At 31.2% G+C, this 22,323-nt stretch overlaps 1 protein-coding gene across 1 annotated transcript; it reads right to left on the bottom strand.

The window, feature by feature from the left end:
* Window positions 1-3,456: 3,456 nt before the first annotated feature.
* On the bottom strand, window positions 3,457-8,903 carry LOC107012524 (L-tryptophan--pyruvate aminotransferase 1-like). The gene is made up of 5 exons (XM_015212389.2): window positions 8,276-8,903; window positions 5,570-5,873; window positions 4,389-4,669; window positions 3,869-4,173; window positions 3,457-3,783 (listed from the first exon to the last, which is right to left on the bottom strand). Exons 1-5 carry the CDS (start codon window positions 8,512-8,514, stop codon window positions 3,590-3,592), a joined length of 1,323 nt encoding a protein of 440 aa, XP_015067875.1. The 5' UTR covers window positions 8,515-8,903; the 3' UTR covers window positions 3,457-3,589.
* Window positions 8,904-22,323: the final 13,420 nt, after the last annotated feature.

Here is a 22,323-nt window from a genome sequence, read left to right on the forward strand (position 1 = left end):
TTAAGGAGATATATATAGGAGATATAGGAAGGAGTACTAATCCTAATAGGACTAGGATTAAGGAGTACTAATCCTAATAGGACTAGGATTAGTACACAGTAAATACTAATATTATTTAATACTATTTATTTAATACTAGCTGTTATTAAAGGACATTATTGGTCCTATTCCGTATAAAAATATTTTTATTAAATACAATAAGGACATCATTTGGACATATATTTTAACTAATGTATTTCGATTTTTTTTTAACCTTTTATTTTTTAGAAAAACTTGATTATACATTATAGTCAATAGTTTAATTCAATTTGGAATTGTAGTTCTAACCAATTTTTCAAGCAAAAAAATCCTGACCTTCATTTTTTTTTCTTTCAAAAACTTGATTAAAATGCTCATAATGTATACATGTATAATGAAGTAAAAATGTATTATTTTAAAGACTGTGCAATCACTGCAATGGTTGTGCAAATAATCTGTAGGCAAAAAAAAAAAAAAGAATGGGGGCAACTTTTCGATATATTTTTATAGAGATTATATTCATTTAGATGATCTTTTTTTTTTTTTAATTATAGAGAGCAATCAAAGTATTTCTTTTAATATTTTAGCTTTGCTTACTATTACAAATCGAATAAACCCGTTATAGTTAGAGTCGTCAATATGGGCTAGCCCTGTTGGGCCGGCCTGGCCTAACCCGAGATTTAATAGGATTGGACTACGATTTTTGGAGCTCATTTGGGAAAAGGGTTTTTTAGCCCGGCCTGAATAAGCTTGCTGATTTGTGGGGCTTGAGAAATATCGGTATGGCCGGTCTGTGGGCCAATAAAAATTAATTAAATATATAATGTAATATTAAAATTTAAAATTAAAGAGAGTTCAAACTCAAAACAATTAGATTAATATTTCTATTTAGATATTTATATTTTTACTTGAAAGAAAACTTTATAAGTATTATAAAAATAATTTTAATTGTGAATTTGATTAAAAAATAGTAACATTAACGTCGGATGGGGTGGACTAACCCTATTGAAAACACTAGTTATAGTCTTTCTCGTGACCTATCAAACTAGCCTTTACATTTTTTCCTATAATCAAAATATTCCCCATCTCTGGTCAATATCTTGTGCTTCTTTAGAAAACTTTCACAATTATTTAGTGCTAGTACAAATTTCTACATCTAGTATACATAACATTTATATAAGTTTGTTAAAATTAGTAAACTACTTTACTTGCAAAAAAAATTAATAATAATAATAATGAGATGTTACACAAGCTTAAAAAATAATAGTTAGTTTAAACTCCCAAATTTTATCATATCATCTGATCTATTAGTTTTAGAAATATGTTTGAGCTAAAAGAAATATACAAAGAGTATTTTTATCTTTAAAAACTACCGGAGAACATTTGCAAGCCATTTTAAATACGTTAAGGATATTATTGGTCCTACTCCGTATAAATATGATTTCAATGTTCAAACAAAATTTATAGAGACTCAGTATGATTTGAACGTACAACTTAATATTGTCTTTTGATTTTTTAACAGTTTATTTATTTTACTTCTTTTTTTTAAAAAAAAGTGATTATACATGGTAGCAATTATTTACTACTAGTTTATGTCTTAATTACTAATATTTCTAATAGTTTCACATATTACTTTCTCTACCATATTTTATGCTTAAGATACGTGAATTAGAATTCATGAGATACATGTATCTGCCGAATTAAAAATTGAGATACAAAATTTATTTATTTAAATTTATTGGTTGTAACTGATTTCCTTAATTAGAGGAGTAAATGAGGATTTTCAAAATACATAGATAATTAATTTCATTTAATTATTCTTTGAAATGGTAAATTCATTAATAATAATAAGATAAAAACATGTATATCTTTGTAATGTCATTTGGTGAATTTCAAATTAGTACTCTTAAAATAATAAATTCATTAATTTGATATATCTATTATCAATATATGATGTATTCAACAAACTAAACATTTAGTATCATACAAGTGCAATCATATGTATCATAGATTTATCTAGCATTAATTTCATATATTTGTTATACGTATCTAGTATTAATTTTATGTATTTATTTATATATCTATTATTAATTTTATGTATCTATTTTTATATGTCTAATATTAATTTCATGTATCTTTTATATTTATCTAGTATTGATTTGATGTATCATGTATCAATTGTGTATGTTACATCGAAACACATGTATCTCGAATACATAGTAAGCATATACATCTAATTATGTGTATTTAAATTCATATGTTATATCCAAAAACATATATCTCGAATACATAATAAGCATACATTTAATTATGTGTATCTAAATGTGAAATGTAGCTGAAACACATGATTTAGGACAATCATGATTGTACAGTATGTGTCGTATTATTAATATCACCGTGTTGTTAAAAGTCATGTATCCAAAATTTAATGGTGGATACATATACATGTTCATACACCCATTACTAAAAATACAACTCGAAACTTAATTAAAATTACTAATTATTGAATGCACATATTTCAAGGGCTATATCAAAGCAATATTGGTACTACCACATCCATGACACAGTAACCAAAGAAAGCCTTAGAAGAACACTAGCAGACAAAAACTCTCTACAATAGTTCCTTTGATCCTTTTACGTTGTGACATAATATAATCAAATCTAAGATTCATTTCTTTCGGAGACAAACAATCAAGATCCACACTGAATTGAAAGTTTTTTCTGTGGTCTCGTTATAAATGAAGAATACATAATGATATTTGGGTTTATGAGAATTTGTCGGCAATGATGACGATATCTTGAGAAAAAGAGAGTAGAATAGCTATTGTTGGAATGAAATTATATGTTGAAATTCTTGAATCATAAAAGAGGACACATAATTGAGTGATAAATATGGAAGGGGAGAATTTAGAGACAGTGATTGATTTGGAGTGAAAGAGTTAATTAAATAGGTAATTAATCAATCCTAATTTTAAGGGATGTAGATATCTTTTAAATAATATATTAATATATGATATAAAATACTAAAAGTGGTAATGTAATTGTTTGAAAGTAAAGATAATATCAGTATATATAGTATTGATGTATGTCTAATAAGATAGTTTACTCCCCTTGAATATGAGATTAGTTAAAATTAGTAAACTATGAGTCTATGATTAACAGAGTAACTCTGAAGTTAACTTGTAAAAAAATATTATCAAGATGTTACACAAGCTAAAAAAATAATGGTTATTTTAAAATACTAAAGCTTATCATACAGTCAATTGTTTAATTCAATTTGGAATTGAAGTTCTAACCAATTTTTCAACTAATAAATCCCGATCTTCATGGTCTTAATTAAAATGCTCAGTGTATAAATGTATTATGAAATAAAAAATACTCATTTTTTAAAACTGTGCAATGGTTGTGTAAAGAATGTGTAGATCAAAGAGGAAGCAATGGGGGCAAATCTTCGATATATATTTATAGAGATTATACTCATTTTTTTTTATAAATTATAGAGAGCAGTCAATATTTCTTAACATTTTAGCAACTACTTTGTACTACTAACTAGCTCTAGCTCTGTTTACAATCATGGAGACTCGCCGGAGTTTATCAAGGACAATCTTCGAATAAACTCGTTATAGTCCTCCTCCCGACCTATCAAACTAGCCCTAACATACTTTTTAGTAGAACCAAAATGTACCCCGCCTCTTGTCAATATCTTGTGCGTCTTCAGAAAACTCTCACAGTCATCTACCTGCTCACACTTCAGCCAGGCAAAAGCTGTAACGACAATATTAAAAAGGGCGATTAATGGATGTTATACTAAAAACAACGATGAAAGAGGCAGATAATGCAGCTATGTTACCAGGCTGTGTTGCAAATGTATGATGGCTGAAGTTGCATTCTCCAGCAGGTAAGACAGGCAAACTAAACGCTTGGCCTTTGTTGACTACCTCCCGCAGTTGACTCCACCTCTTAGCCATTTCCTCCTGGGCATAATCAAAGAAGCGTTTGCTTTCATTTGAGGCTTTTGAGTCCTCGTATGAATCGCTTATAACATCCAGGATTTTAGCAGCTCTGACTTGTGAATCTTTAGAGACACCAATGCTGCTTATCTCTACAAATTTGACCATCTTTTTCGCAATTGCTTCATCTTTCACAAGTGCCCATCTGGAAAAGATGTAAACAACATATAAGAATTGCCATTCATTTTGTGGAGCAGTGATGGTTCATGTCGAAACAAAAGAAAGAGCACTGGCTAACTCAGACTGCGTAAATGTGTAATTGAGTTTGGTTTCTGCTTTAATTTTACATGGAGCAATGTAAGAAAGTTGAAGTTTCATAAAATAGTTCCTAAAAATTGAGAACTATGGTAGTTAACATACCCTAAGCGCATCCCAGCATGTCCTGTGCTTTTGGATAGGGTGAACAACATTATGTCATGGTCTGCCCTAGAAGAAATTGGAGTATACTGAGGCCAATAATAAGCTACGTCATGAACCAATATTTGTCCGCTCCCATTGAACACAGCTCCCCTGATTGATCCATCAGGATTGTTTGGGGAAGTAACAAGCTCTATATAGGGAGCTTCTTTGTTGAAGTCATCGACTTCACCTCTCCACTTGTAGAGCCCAGATTTCAAGCAATCGGTGATCAGTGGGTATGACTGCAAGAAGTTAAAAACATATATGAATATGTGAAGTTTATTCTACAACAGAACCATTAATCATATGTTGTTTAAGAATTGCTGAAAGTAGCCAAGTTCCTTTCTTGGAAAGGAATAAATTAAAGCAAGACCTAGCAAACATGACCTCATGTGCAGCAAAATGAGAAACTCAATATTGACAACCCTAATTTCAATATGCCTGCAGCTGCCACGTTTCTCACGAGTGAGAATAGAAATTCGTTATGGTTAGAAAGTACCGTTACTCATGTATCTAAGTATTAATGATTAAAGATGCACATTGAAGTCGCTTACTCATATTTTTGCTTTCTAGGTCTGCAAGTGCTGGTTCACTTTGTTGTCCATAAATAGTACGTAATATAAGAAATTGGGAAGAAGGAAACAGAAGCTACATGTGGATGTTACTCGAATGGTGATATCATAGGCGGCTAAGGTTATCTGGGCTGGAGCTCACAGATTGTTGACTTGTAGGAAATCATAGAATACAAGAAACACCGAATATTAGAAAAGTAGGAGCAGATAAGTAGGAGGGCACATAAAGGTCCTGCAGTTTGAAGTTTTCCTTATACAGGAAGCAATATCAAACAGGAGATATATAAGGGCAGAAACATTCACCTCACTAAATCCAAAAGATATTTTTTTTAACAATTCTAGAGAAGAACACTACTACTTAGCGTCCATAGATCGTTTGAATTCATTTGGGTCTAAATCTTAACATTCTAATTCTATCAAGGCACTGATAATCTAGTTATCCAAGTTAAATAACATATGAAAAATGCAAGAATATATCTTTATTTGCCCAACTCTAACAAGAACATAAATGAAATGAACTGCATTTCTTAAAATCCACTGACAGAGAATATTATAATGTGCATCACGTACCGAATAAAATGGGGCAGCAGATACAATACTCATTGGCTCTGGAGCATCGTATGGACAGAGGGCATATAATACAGCCTGAAACAGCTGGGTAGATCCTGTCCCAACCACGATGTGCCGGTTCCCAGTCTCAGCATTTCCAACTAGCTTGTGCAATCTAGTAACTGCATTTGCGAAACCTGGTTCTAGAAACCAGCAAACGGTTTTGGTATCCGAAAAATAGCTGACAGATTGCCAACCAGATATAACAACATCGGTTCTGTCACCCATCTGCTTCCAGTAACTCTGGTACATAGTTGGATCACCACTGCATTGAGTTGCAATAAGACGTTAAAAACTCTTACTGCCGGAACATGATGACTATATGATACTCATTAAATGAAATGCACAACCATTCTTAAATGAACCAGATCTTACTGTATAATTAGTTTAATTAACTAGCATAGACAGTATTTACAAGATACCGTCAAGTAATAAACAACTTAATTTTCATAAATGAAGTATAGCAAAACCATGCAGCAATGTATGGAAAGCTAACAATAAAACAATAATCGTGGCGCTAATAATAATTATTAGAGCAACACTAGTGAATCCAAAGATCTTAATATATAAGCAGCAGATTCAATTAATCCGAATTACACAAATGCAACGTGATGTATAATGTAACCAAGGAGGGCAACAATCTACAAAGTGGTCCATCTTGCTAGATGTGAATTAATATGGAATAAAAAGTAGGTATGTAATGCAGAGTTGTGGACCCTCCATTAGGGGAATAAACTATTGCATGAAAGGGATTTACAAATCAACATAAAATATAAAAAACTTTTAGTTTTTTATCTATGTTTATATTTTACTTTGTACTCCATTATATTGCCCCGATGAATTCACATGGCCAACCCCAACTTATTTGGGACTCTTACATAGTTAGTTGTTGTAACCATACACAGTTTGTACATATGGGTCCTATGGGGCTATTGGGAGTCTATTTTCGGTTGCGCTCTTCTGTTTATCTAGGATCAGGCTAGCCAGAAGTGCCACCCAAATATATTCTTTACACTAGGGACTAAAAGGTAGTGACCTAAAAATAACTCCAAAAAGTTGGCAAATGCAAAAACATGCCTCCAAAACATTTAAGACCAAGCAATTCACCCACTTTTCCAAAATGTATAAAGGGGTGGGTCTTAAAGTGCACTTCCCAATCTTAAGGGCCCCAAAAGCATTTAGTCTTTAGATCTTCTCAAGGACAAAAGGGGATCTGTATGTAAATCAAATGCACTAAACCAAAGAAAAACCCACAAACATGCATCAAATTACAAGTAGAGTAAAAGTAACTTTGAACTAACATGATGGCTTTGGAATCCAAAATGACCACCTTATGAAGATTTGACAATATAAAAGAAACATTAAAATATACTTCCTTGTCTTACTTTCTCTGTTAATTTCAAAAAGAATGTCTTTTATAAATGACTATAGTGGGGGCCTTAACTATGCTTTGTGTCTTTGTCTAGGATAAATGGAAAAAAAATCACCTAGCGTTTACCCCTTTTTGGTAACTTTTGAGCATTTTGATATATTTTCTATATCTTTAGTTTAAAACACAAGATTCAAAAGTTCTTTTTTGACTTTCTTAGACAGACAAACAAATTGAAACAGCGGTGTATAAATAAAAGTGATTTATTTCGAGTAGGGTACGTAACACGAGAATGATGATGTCTGGTCAAGCAAGAGTAACAAGGACCATCATCTATGGAGGTGCAAAGCAGTAGAACCTAACTTTGGGAACAGAAAATCATTAAGAACGAAGTGAAGCATTCTCCTCTACCTACTCCCACACATTGTAAATCACAAATCACACACCCCAGCAAAGATCTGTCTTTGTCTCAATGAGCAAACTGACACAAACATAAACAATTCACTGCAACCAAAACAGTCTTAACAGCAGAATAGCTATAATTCCTTTTTGCTTCCTCTAGCTTTTTAACTCAGTCAACAACTATGCAAGTACATAAACAAACCACAAAAGCTAATAGAAAACTCCTCCCGTTTCAATATAACATACTCGGCATAATTTCACTAGAAAGTTTGTTTCTGATAGACGTATTTATTGATTGATGGATACATTTTATTGTTCTCCTCTTATGCAATATGACATAACCCTCAATAGATTTTTCGAATCTGGCAATTTAATAGACCCCATTAACTATTACAGATAAAACCCCAACCACCCTACACCCTACCGCCTCCACCATTCGATACCCCACCACCACCTCCTTCGTAACCCTACCGATTCCGAAAAAAAAAAGGTAAAGTAACAAAAATCAGGAAAAAAAAAAACATGAAAACCCTTTCAGTAAAAACTCGTCATCCATAACCTCAATTTTCAAGCAAGTTGCCCTAATTTTTACCCAAAAAAAAATTGATTTTAAAGAGAGAAAATTAACTTGAAAAGGAAATGAGGTTTTGTCACATGCAAATCAGGTGTTGAACAGATCGGAACTGGAAAAAATGGGAAACTAAACACGAAAAATTAAAAAAAAAAACAAAAACAAAAAAAGGCATAGTAAAAAAAGAATGAGCTTGAAAAAAATTGAAAAGAGCATCTGATCAACAGTTGAGGCATGCATGGCAGAAATGGTAAAATGATTGGTTCAATTTTGCTAATTTAACACAAAAACAAACATGCAAACAAAGTTCATTTCTACAACTTACTGATCCAAATTTATGTACTCATTCTGAATTTGCCCATCCGGCTTCCGCTCAGCAGCATAAGAAGAGTGGCGACCACCATTGTCTTGAACATTCTGCTGGCCATACCAGTCTATTCTCAAATTCCCGTCATGAATCAGCTTTAATAAAAGCCCCACATTAATGGCTACAGAAAGAATCAACCAGTGCCCTGCTGCAAGCAGAGCAGTCTGGTTTTTCACACCACTCTTAGAATTAGCCATTTTTTCTCAAAATGAAAGATATGAAAAAGAGAAAAAAAGTGAGAATTTCTAAGTTGTGTGTGTTTGTTATATATAGAGAGGTTGAAGCACTGAAGCGGTGGTAAAGGAGAGATTTTTCACTTCGTTACAATCTAGATAGAAGAACAAAAAGACAAATAAGGAAAAAAGATAAATTAAAATTTGAGTTGCATGCAAAAACAGTGTATTTGAATTAATGTATGTAGATGAGGTTCAATTCACAGTTGGGAGAAGAAATTGTATAAGGCTTGGGAAGTAGCAAGTAGGAGTACTGTTGAATTACAACTCTTTATATATTTACTAATAATATCAAAATGGAATATTATATTTATGATTTGTTGACGCTTTCATTTAAGTTTTGGAATTGGGAGATGGGTTAAATAAAAGCTGACACCTTTGTGCTCTCTGGTGCACCCCCCACTCCCTTTTTTTAATTTATTTATTGTCTTCCCTTTTTTTTCATATTCCCTATGATTTATAATTTTAGTTTTTTTAAAAATATAGTACAAGTTTATTTTTTAAGAAAAATATAATACTCTTTCAACTCTTCCATCATTTTTATTTATTATGTTACGTTTTTTTAAAATTGATCTAATTAATTTTTAAAATTTAATTTAATATATTAAACATATATGTTTTATACATATAATTAGTTATATCCTAAAAAAAATAAATCAAAATATAATACTTTGTCAATTTATTTTTATTAGTCATGTTGTGTCATTCAAAAGTCAATTTTTGACATTTTTTTTTTTTGACGACAAGGAAAACCCCCAGCCGCTATTCTTTTGGGTGCGCACAGGGTAAAACCCCGCTTCTATGCAATAGCTCGCAAATCACATAGGAGAGGTAACCCGCACTATGCAAGTCTGTTACGACGAGCTCGACTCAGAAGGCAAACCCCTTACTTTCGCTGATAATGGTTTTCGAACTTGATATTACATTAGTTGATATCTTAAACATATATGTTTTATACTTATCATTAGTTATATATTCCTAATTATTTTTCAAGATATAATACAATCCAAGTTCATTTTTATTTGTCGTGTTACGCTTTTAGAAAATCAATTTGACAGTTTTAAAGTTAAATTTGATTACGTTAATTCAATGGAAAAGGGTCAAAAATACCCTTAAACTATCTGAAATAACTCATATATACGCTTAAACTATATTTTGGCTCAAAAATAACATTCCTGTCAAACTATTGGGTCAAAAGTGCCCTTCTAATTAACGAAAATTGTTAAATATCATGTGGATGCCACATGACACGCCAATAGATTTGCATTGTCACACAGACTAAAAGAAGAAGGGTCAAAAGTACCCTTAAACTATCCAAAATAGCTCATATTTACCCTTAGACTATAATTCGGCTCAAAACTACCCTTCCTATCAAACTATTGGGTCAAAAGTGACCTTTTTATTAGCGAAAGTTGTTAAATGTCATGTGAATGCCACATTGCACGTAATAGGGTTCCACTCCCACATTGACTAAATCCCTAAATTTTTAATTATTCATTTTCCCCTCATTTCATTATTTTCCAGAAATGATTTCACCCCTTCTCCCTCATTTCGCAGCTAGGGTTTCACAGTTTTCTTCGTTGCTGGGTTTCAAAGTGGATATTCTTGTTTGTAGGTTAGTAAAACTTTTTCCTTATTTTATTATGTTTACAACCATGAAAATCTACTTTGAAACTTATCTGCGAAGAAAGTTATGAAACCTTGGCCGCGAAATGACGGAAAAGTTGTAAAATTCTAGCTATCATACTTTGAAATCATAAATATTATAAAATAAGAAAAAATATTTACTAACCCACAAGAATGAATATCCACTTTAAAACTTAGCCCCAAAGAAAGCTACAAAGCCTTAGATGCGAAATTAGGGGAAAGTTGTGAAATCCTAACTATTATATTTTGAAATCGTAAACATAATAAAATAAGAAAAATATTTACTAACTTACAAGCATGAATATCCACTTTGAAACCCAGCCACGAAGAAAAGTATGAAACACTATCCGTGAAATGAGGGAAAACGGGTGAATATATCGTATCTGAAAATAACGAAATGAGGGGGGGGGCGAGTAATTAGGATTTAGAAATTTAGTCTATGTGGCAGTGGAACCTTATTGTTATGCAATGTGGCATCCACATGACATTTAACATCTTTTGTTAATAAGAAGGTTATTTTTGATCCAATAGTTTGACGGGAAGGATAGTTTTGAGCCGAAATATAGTTTAAGGGTATATATGAGCTATTTCAGATAGTTTAAGGGTATTTTTGACCCTTTCTATTTAGTCTATATGGCAGTGAAATCCTAGTGGCATGCAATGTGGCATCAACGTGACATTTAACAACTTCCGTTAATAAGAAGGGTACTTTTGACCCAATAGTATGACGGGAAGGATAGTTTTGAGCCGAAATAAAGTTTAAGGGTATATATGAGCTATTTCAAATAGTTTAGGGGTATTTCTGAGCCTTCGTTAATTTAATTTATTAAAACTTATATGTTTTACATCTATCATTTGTTATATACTCATAAATTATTTTTCAAAATATAATACTCTCTCCATTCCCTTTTATTTGTCATGTTGTACTTTTTGAATAGATTTATTTGAATCTTAAAATTTGAAATATGTCACAAAAATTGAAAAAACTAGTAATTTTTCTTCTTAAACTTCCTGTGTAATTAAAAATAGAATACATAAATTGCCACAGTATTTTAAAACTCTGAAACGTGGATTCTCTTTTCTCCATTCATAAACAAATCAAAACCATTTAAAAGAGGAAAAAATATTGATAGTTAAAAGTATCACGTATTATAAAGTGTTTAAAGGTTGATGCACTAATAAAGTAAAAACATTTATATAATTAAATAAAATATAAATATCTTAATAAATATTAAAGGGGGATAATTTTATAAAAGATTATTACAATCATATCATCACAGGTTCTAATTCTTTTGGATATATATATAACACAGAATACAAAATTTAAATCCTTATAAAATCAAAGGAGGATCTCCTTTGAAGGACAAAATAAGTAGTGGTACCCAAAATATATAAATAATAAATTATTCTTAATATATATATAAAATTAATACTGAAAGTGGTGTTTACTTAATATATTTATTTTATATATAGAAAAAATAAATAAATATATCAATGATACTAATTAATTAGTACTTGGCTCCAAATATAATTTATAAACATCCGTAACTCATCACATGGGAGAAGAGAACTTTAACAAATATGTTAGCACTTTACAACGATGTTTAATTATGAACCTATTGCCTAATCACGTTTATAGAATTAAAAATATTTTAAGGCCATAATTTTGACTATTGCCTTTTGTGAAAATTATAAATATAACTTTTATAAGTAGGTAATTATTTAGAAAATATAAATCTCAATAAATGGAAGGATAATTAGAAAAAAATAATCAAACATCTATCTTAAACTTTGAATAATAAGTAAAAATCTTAAAATTTTAGCTAATATGAAATAGAGAGAATAATATTCAATGAATAATTATTTATCAATAAAGATTGCAATTGATAATAACGATTTAAAAAAAATAGAGCGGAATTTAAAGTCTAAAATTGAATATTTTTATTGGTCAAGGATTCATGAAAATTATCATTATCACTTCAATTCCAAACTCAGTTATGTATGAACTGATTAAATGAAATACATGTGTTTGAGTTAGTTTTACCACACCTAACAATATTAATTACTAGACAAGACAAGGGTCAAAGCTTTGATCATTTTGAATTATCTTTACCTATACAAAGATTAAGAAAAAAATGTTATCATAATTCCACTCTAATTCATTTAAACTTCGTTTCTAGTTAAAATTGATAGTGACTTTAACTTTAAGATCGTGAATTTATATCACAAAAGAAATTATGAGAAATTAATAAAAGAAAAAGGAAATTATGACAAATTTATATTTGACAAAAAAAATTGGTGAAAAAATTATATGTGTTTTTGTACTTTCATAGTAAGTTATATTTGTTCTTCATTACACTTTTTAAATATATTTGACATTTTCACCCAACTTTAAAATCATATTAGTCACTTGTACTCTGAAAAATGGTCATATTTACTTCTACGACGTTAAATCTTCACATCTTTAATATATTCACCCTTGATTCTAATTTTAAGATCATATTTACCGTTATACTTTCAAAAAAATCATATTTACCTCTACAACGTTAAATTCGTACATCTACAATATATTTATTTTCTTTATCTAATTTTGGAGATCATATTTACTCGTGTAATCTAAAAAATAATTATATTATATTCATATACCGTTAAATCCTCATGTCTCACCTTAACTTTTCTATGTGAATAAGTGGATCTCCCAGACATATTTTTTACTCAATTAATTACTAACTTATTCAAACTCTTTTTAGTTAAATACTTCATCATTTGTCTATGGTGAAAACGATTTTCACCACTCAAATATCATCCCAACCAAAATATAACTTCTTTTATTGCAATAATTAATTGTTGTTTCAACAATCTTTTTTTATTACACCAATTTTCTAAATAAAAACTTTTCATACAAATAAAAGATAATTAAATCAAATTAAAAAACGGTCACTAATGTTTCATATCAATTTTTTTCAAATATCTTTTATTTATATCGCAGATTATTTTAGTTGAATCACGCGCAACTCCATAATTAGAAAAGTTATCATTTCAAGGTATATTTCCTATGTGAAAATATTAAATTTTACTATTACTTTGAAATTATCGAAGAAAATCATGAAATAAAAATTGCTAAAAAAATTAAAATTATCCTAAGCAGCTTTTAAGTTGACATGTAAACGAGTTAATAGATTTAACCGAAAAAATCATGTCATATAAATTACAGAAGAGAATTAAGTAGAGACATAAGAATTTAACATCGTAAAAATATAAAATGACTCTTTGTCGGAGTCCAAGGACAAATATAATCTTTTAAGTAGGATGAAATTTTACGTTTTTGACATTTATAATTTTAATACAAAATCACGATTTATTTTTCTTTTTATTCCTAAATAATATCACTTTTTGATGGTTTTAATATAAATAATTCATGTGGCACTTTTTAGTTTTTTTTTTGGGTGGTTTCTACCATTAGTTTTTCTTTTCCTTTCTTCATTTTGGTTTAAATTATTTTTCCTAATATATTGATGGCTAAAGAATTTCAATCACTAATTTTTACTTAGATATATGACAATAATTCAACATTTGAATTCATACATTTTAAGATACTTTGATTACATCGATATAAAGTAAATTATTAGTAATTACTTCAATTTAAAACGAATAAAATTCAAATATATTTGAGAATATCAATTACTAAATAAACAATGACTCATTGCTGAAATACAAATTTACTGTGCAACCACATTAATTCAAGTTCTACTTATCAAATAATTAGTGAGATTATATATTTAAGAAGAGATGAAACAAAGTTTGGAGGTGTCTTTTTGTAATTATTTTAAAACATGAGAGAACATTTAATATAATAAAAGAAGTTACAAGAAATGTTCGTAACTAAACACAAAAAAGTCATTGTTGAGTTATTGCACTTAGTCATTTTTTTTCTTCAAAATTACTGTAATCTTTGACTGATCTGTATCTAATTTTGGCATATTCTATTAAATTTACTTTTAAATTATTTAGAAAATAGGCAGATTTATGCAATATTTAAATAAATTTAAGTGTAAAAAATCTTCATGTTGTAAATAATTATAACTCTTTATTATAATCTTGACCAATGGTAAACGTCTTGGTCAATATAGTTATAAATTTGAAAGAGATTTACATAATCCAGGCATACAAGCTACAAATATAAATAGACATTCTGTTCATATGCATCTCCACTGAATTATAAGAAGAAAATCAAAGATCTCTTTTATTTGTTTGTACTTACAAACATGTCTCGTCTACTATCATGTTTCTCACGCCGTCGTCGGCATTCCACCACTCCTCCTCCACCACCGCTATCACGATTATCATCAATGCCTCAACAATTAATATTCAATAATACCATTCTCGATTCTACTACATTAACACCTCCATCACCACCACCATCGTCACCATCGTCAATGTCTCAACAATTAATAGTTAACAATTCCACCACATTGGCACCACCATCACCTCAACCGTTACTATTTAACAGTACCATTTCTAATCAACCACCCCAATCGTGGTTGGAGATGGGGCTTTCTGGTCATTCAGTTACTTTCAATTTTTATTTGACCAACAATCAAGAAATTGTTATCGATATGCAAGATCCTGCATTTCTAGCTCAAATTATAACGGAAGGGCTCAGAATAGGAATGGCAGCATACATAAACAACTTTCCATCAGTCGATAATCCCGAAAATTCCGTAAATCTCGCATCGTTCGAGCTTCCTTTTTTTCACCCCGAACAACCAGAGGGACCTATACTTACACCCTCAATTCAGTCCCAGATTAATCCATCACTCTCGTTGATCGAGATCCCATCTTTTGAACCTTCCAGTAATAATAATCATGAAAGTACCCCACATATCGAACAAGACACAACCCCTCTACCAACGATGGCACTCCAACAAGGAATACGCCCAAAAATGTACGTCCTTAACTCCTTCAAATCCTTCATCGTACAGGAGGAATACATGAAAAAATACATCCTCAAGTGCCCCGTAAGACTCAACAAGTGCACTATGGATATCAGAGTCATAACAAACCCTAACTCCAAAAAAGAATCTGTAGTCCTTTTAGTACCAACACTTGTGAATCTTCCAGATGACGAAGATGAAGAACCCCCCAAAATGACCTTAATGATATGGAATTGTCGTGGCTCTGAACACTCCGACTTTCATATAAGTTTTCGATCTATGCTTGACTACTATCGTCCAACTATGGTTTTACTCCTGGAGACTCAAATGACACATCACCAACACCTCGCAGATGACTTTAGCTTTAGTGATATAGCTAGCGTTCCCGCGATTGAGAGTTGTGGAGGAATGGCACTAGTCTGGAAAAAGGAGTTTATTGTTGTTGATGGACTTATAATCAACAACGAGGAGATACATTGTACCATCAACGTACAATGATGTTATTTAATGTATGCTAGTTCAATTATAATGATATGAGATATCAATTGACTTTGATGTTATGCTAGTTCAATTATAATGGTATTAAATATCAATTGACTTTAATAGATAATAAATCTTTTTTTTTTCTTCACAAAATGTAATGCTTCTCATAATACAAATATCCAATATTATACATATAACATCAAGTTGAATGCTTACCGACCTATACATTTTACTACATTGATTTTTTTTAATTATATCAAACTTCTAAAACCATCCTTTTGAATAAGAAAAAAATTCAATTATGTACTTTAATTATTTAAGTCATTTAGTTATTGCTTGCATCAAACACTTTTTAATGAGACTGAGCTTCCTTAGAAATCATACAATATAATTAAATTTCAAGAAATATTGGAGAACTTCATATGGAAATTAAAAAGGTCTCTTGGGTCAACTATTAATTAAAGTTAATTTAGAAAAAGTTTTCAACTGTATAATAAATGGTCATTAATTCAATAAGCTTTCTTTTTTCAAAAAAAGAAAAAAAAAAGGTTTTTCAACATAATTATTCTTATCGTTTGTCTTACATTTTGCAAGAATTTTATCCATGTGCTTCTTAAATAAATATGAATAAACTCTTTCACCCTCTTGCAAGTTATAACCTGATAGGATCCTCTATTTTCCTACATTTCTAGTATGTGTATGACATTGTTTGTTCATTATATTGAACAACAATACCTCGTAAAGTTAAATTCTTTTTTCATTGGCACATAATAAACTTGTCTTGTCACATACATTTTTCGTTAATGACATTCTTCTAATATCAAAACTAAATACAAATAGCTATCACATGATCATCAACACACTTTTATTATTTTCACTAGCTAATATCACACTAAAGGTTGACTTCAATAATAGAAATTTTCTTTCGACAGAATTGATATGCTCTTGATAATATAAATATCCAATACTACATAAATTGATTATTGTGAAATTAAACTAACATGTAGTTCTATGCCTACCAACTTGCATTCTACTATATTTTCATCTTATAATGATCGTGTCAAACTTTTATAGCTAGATTTAGAAACTCATCATGCAATCAATTATTTGAATCTTTAAAGGCCTCGAGTTCAGATGATTTTCACCCTTTACTTTAATCAAAAGTACTAGAATATTACCAAGGCCTTTGTTGTCTTTTTTATTGAATAATTACATTCTTCGACTTGATTATTCCAACATCGATCAATCAAACCTATTATGCCTTTGCACCTAGAGTAAAAAATTGTGACTACTCAAAGAGAATACAAACTCATTGGATTATGTAATATATCTATCAAGTGATTATAAAAAATAATTATTGCTCTCATCAAATTTTTCTTGAGTGCGCTGATTAATTTGTCCAACATAATATATACCTTCCTTAAAAACGAAGAATTGACCAAAATAGGTCATTCTATAAATCAATTCACCAAAATAGTATGTTTTTAATTTTGTTTACAAAACTAGTATAAACGTGGTTCACAGTAACGTTTTATGCTTTTTATTTTAAAAAATTTAATGAAAAAAAAAGCAAAAGTTCACGGAGCAAACAGAAATAAAACGTTATTGACAATAACGTTTTATACTTCATTATCTAGAATCACGTTTTAGAGCTAAAACGTTACTTAAAGTAACATTTTTATATTTCAGTACGTTTTATCCAGTCACGGGCTCTGCAATTAAAGAATCGAATTCTGTATTTTACAGATTATAAAATGTAACTGACAATCACGTTTATTATATAAAACGTAACTGTCAATCACGTTTTATGTTTATTTAATCACGGGGCACCAGATTAAGAATAAAATCCTGCTACATTGGAATCTTACAGATCATAAAACGTTATCGCTGATCACATTTCTGCATTAAATCGTGACTATCAATTACAACACTATGTTAAAGTTAATTTTCTCTTTTTTTTACTGACGACAAATGGTTATAAAATGAACCTTGTTGAAACAAATGTTCTAAACACTCCAACAATATTCATTCATAATTTTGTTTGTGTAGCCCAATTTTGAAACAATATTTACAAAGGTATGAATTAAATAAGTCAAGTCAATGTATCATATTGTGTTATTATTTTTACCATAGCTTTCAAATATTTTTCTAATTTATTACTTAGAAAGATGACTTATTTTTATGTGTAGGAATAAAAATGGCAAATTTTGAACATAATGTGATGGTTGCTTTGTACTGGGGTGGCGAAATAATTACTGAAATGAACGGATGCAGGTATACTGAATGTGCTAGAATGATTATTAACATGTATACTTCAATGAAGTATGTTGAATTGGTTGAATTATTGCATGAGAAAATGGGTACAACTAGTGAAAATATTCAAATGGATATTTCGGGAAAATATCCTTGTTTGATTCAAGGTAACCATACAAGGTTCATTGAGTTTAAAATTGATGATGATCAATCTTTGCTACAATTTTTTGTTATACCTCAAAACTTTGCGGATAAGATTGACATAAATGTTTTGGAAATGTATGTAAAGACCAAATCAACAAATCAAAATGATATATTTCAAATTAGTGGTCAACATGGTTATCACATGAATTTATTGTCTCAAAATTATGGATTTGCCACGGTTAGTCAACCTCATTATGCAGAGCCGATTGCTCAACCACCATTTCAACAATTGTTAATGCATGACCAAGGATCATTTGGCGAAGGTTCAAGTAGCCAAAGACATGTTGACAATAGTTCAAGAAAATATGAGGGCAGGTAAAACAACAAATTTATGTTTTAATGAATTTTAATATAATTAGTTGATAACACAATTTTACTCATTATAAATATACATATATAGATAGATAGTGATATTTTTTGTGATTAATTACCTTAACTTTTTTAAGGAATAACCTTATGGAGAATAAATTACTGATTTTAAAACAAGCTTCTATGTATCATAATTTTCTAAAATTTAATTGAACTTCTTTTTCCACAGAGAAAATGAGAACAATGTTGATCCATATAGTGATGTAAATGCTGAAATTAGTGAAGAAAGTTCGGAGGAAGATGAACCTTCAAAAGATGATGGTGAAAGTGAATCAGATGAAGATATCAATAATTCTAGAGATTTTTCTCAAAATGACATTTGTATAAATCTTCCTAATCAATTTGAAAAGGATGTGTCTGAAGTGCAAAATGATGTACCCTATTTTAGAACATTAGATAACGAGGAAGACATTTTCATGTCTACATGTGAATCTGAGATGGAGTATTGTTCCGTCTGGTCTGAAGATGGCACAAAAGATTTGAAAAAAGGTATGTTTTTTAATAGTAAAGAAAAATTAAAACAAGCTGTGACAATTTGGATTTAAAAAAAAATAAAGAATTCAAGGTGGTGACATCAAACAAGAGTTTATGGGTTGCAAGATGCAAGTTTCATACTTCATTGGGTTGCTTGTGGTTTCTCCGAGGACGAAAGGTTGGAGATAACCTTTGGAAAATAGGAAAATATATTGAAAATCATAGATGTGAGACTGAGGGGCTTTCTAGAGGTCATGCCAATCTAAATACCAATTTAATTGCATCTTTGATTCTTAATCAAATTGAAAAAAATCCCAAGGTTTTGGTGGTAGATGTCATTTCCAAGGTTCACGAAAAATTTGGTCATCAAATAACATACAGAAAAGCGTGGCTTGGGCGTCAACGCGCATTTGAATTGGTGTATGGTGACTTTAAGAAATCATTTAGTGACCTACCCAAATTTTTTGCAGCTTTTCAACACTTTAACCATGGAACAATTGTGGAATGGAAACACGAAGAGTCTATGAGTTCATTAGAGGTAAAAACTTTTAAATATGTATTTTGGGCTTTCAAGTCATGCATTGATGGATTTCAAACATGTCGCCCTGTTATTTCAGTAGATGGAACTCATATGTATGGAAATTATGAGATTAAATTATTGATTGCTGTTGGAATTGATGGAAATGATAATATTCTTCCTCTAGCGTTTGCTATTGTAGACAAAGAATCGAAAGAAGCATGGAAATGGTTTTTTAAGAATTTGAGTGCACATGTCATAAAAGATAGAGAAGATATTTGTGTTATATCTAATAGGGCAAAAGGAATATTGACAAGTTTGCAGGAGTTGCGGCGATTTCAGGAGCCTCGAGTCTTCCATCGATATTGTATAAGGCATCTTAAGAGTAACTTTCAATCTCGATTTCCAAACAAGGATCTTAGTAGGCTGATGTGGAGGGCTGCTTCAACCCATCAAGTAAGAAAATTTGAGTCCTTGATTTGGCAAATTAGAGAAGAAAATGAAGATGCATATGAATATCTCATGGAAATCCCCTTGGACAAATATTTTGCCAATCCACTACAGACCTCTGTGGCTCATACCCAACTACCGCATTACCTTTCACGGGTAAGCCATACAATATCTCCACGTCCTGTAAAGTGATCGTACTCTCACCCGTCCTAAAGTGGAATGTATGAGTCTCAGGCCGCCATCTCTCAACTAGTGCGGTGATTAAGCTACGATCAATTACAGGCCTATGAGACCTATAAACACCATATAATCCAGATAGTTTAATCACATCTAGGACTCGTGGATGAATGGGATGTTCATTTACTAGGTCCCAAAACTTCCCATCACATTTTCTTGTGTTCAAAATCATATTATCATTCCCTATCCATATATCTCGTGACCTATGAGTGAGCTATCCAGTTAATACAGACGGATCAAGTGGACCGGGATCCAATTGGTATGCATTATTAGCAGCCATAAAATAAATACCTACACAGAAGTAAGAATACAACGTAACTTAGAAGCTTTTCTCAATCTACGAGTGCAAGAGTTGTTAAATATATAGTGATTGTAAATTATGTTTACATGACAGAAACAATCAAAAGCACAACAGTTTACTGCTTAAGATTTGGTAAGAGTGGCAGGGGTTAACCTATAACCCACTCAATCACCCACCCGATCACTCACTTAGTTAATTACAGATATACCCTTGTGCTGTAAACTGATATATCCTCTCTATATGCATTTTGTAGGAGAGGCAACCCGAGTACTTCTAGGCAGGTTCTAAATAATGATCAATATATTATGTATGATATATTTACACAACATAAAACCATGCATGTACACAGCAAATCGCAGGCACAGATTAAAAGATAAGGACAGAGCAGCTTCAATAATTGCAAGAGACTATTCCTGTTTAGGATTATTATAGCTTCAATAGTTAAGTACTTGCTATCTATGTTAGCAGACAAAACTTTGACCAAAGCAGAGACTCTGTTTGCGAGGGAAAATGAATTCCCTTCCTTCTTAAGCAAACTAAGAAACTGGTACTACAACAAATCGACCTATAACCCACTCACTCACTTAGGTAATAACAGAGTAAATCGACCTATAACGCAGTTACTCACTTTGTTGAATGCCTTGAATCGGACCCGTTACAGCAGAAAGAACGGGGGTCTCGCTGCTGTTCTTGCCTCTCCATAATAAAACTGCTCCCCCTCTTCCCCGTGGACGTAGCCAATTTATTGGTGAACCACGTAAATCTGTTGTCTTGTTTTTTGCGTTTATATTTTCTCGTATTATCTCGAATTCCGCATAACACACTTAGTTAATTACAGACAAACTCTTGTGCTTGATGCATCCTCCCTATATGTATCTTGTAGGAGAAGCAAGCTTTGTATCAATGTATTATGTATGATTTACACAGCATAAAACTAGATGCATATAACAGCAAATCACAAGCATGCATTATAAGAAAAGGACATAGCAGCTTCAATAATTGCAACAGAGTATTCCTGTTAAGGGTCATTGCACTTCGATAGTTAAGTAATTGCTAATCTAAGTTAGCACACAAAATTTTCACCAAACAATCGGCATCATCAATACCTAGGAAGCACGGAACTGCGAACACAATTGTGGCTGATTACTTGCCTCCTAATGAGCAATTTCAAAGGTTTAAGATGAAGAAGGTAGGGAGATGAAGAATCACAAGACATGGAAGCTTACCTCTATGCAGTGAATGCTCCTACTGAGCTGGATCGCTACAACGAAGAGATCGAAAGCAGGGAGAAAGGCGAATGTTTCGGTGGTTGCCTAAAGGAAAATAACAAATTCATTAACTATAAGATACACTAAATCAATGTATGACAAAATTACCTGAATCACAAAAAGAACTCTTCTTTATCAAAGTTTTTTTTACCTTTTTAAAGCAGATCTGCAGCCGTTTTCAAAGTTTTGAAAATTTCACCTCCACTGTTCTGATACAGCATTCATAAACTCCATTGTGCCTTTGGAGCCAGATTTGATGCTAGTTCTCTTCATCCCTTGTAACTTGAAGGTAGGTTTGGAGAATGAAGTGGGTTTTCTTGGAGGGTTTTCTTGGAGGGTTTTCTTCCTCAATTTGTCGTTTTGGTCTCAGCCGAGTGCCGGCGAGTTTGGGGAAATATGGGTTGCAATCGAGTGCGATAATACCTTTTATCTTTCTCGTTTAAAAAAAAAACACAGAGAAAAGAGAGAAAGAGGAGAAGGGGCTAATTTATGTTTTACGCTTCAATGGAAAAAGGAGCTTCTTCCCCAATTTTATATAACTAAATTGGGGGGTTTTTTGTTCTAGTGCAGGCATAAATTATATATGCTTAAAACGTTATTCGCAATAACGTATTAGAGTTAAAACGTAATTTCCAG

The sequence above is a fragment of the Solanum pennellii genome, chromosome 3 (genome assembly GCF_001406875.1).
Source record: "Solanum pennellii chromosome 3, SPENNV200".
In the NCBI taxonomy this organism is placed as follows: Eukaryota; Viridiplantae; Streptophyta; class Magnoliopsida; order Solanales; family Solanaceae; genus Solanum; species Solanum pennellii.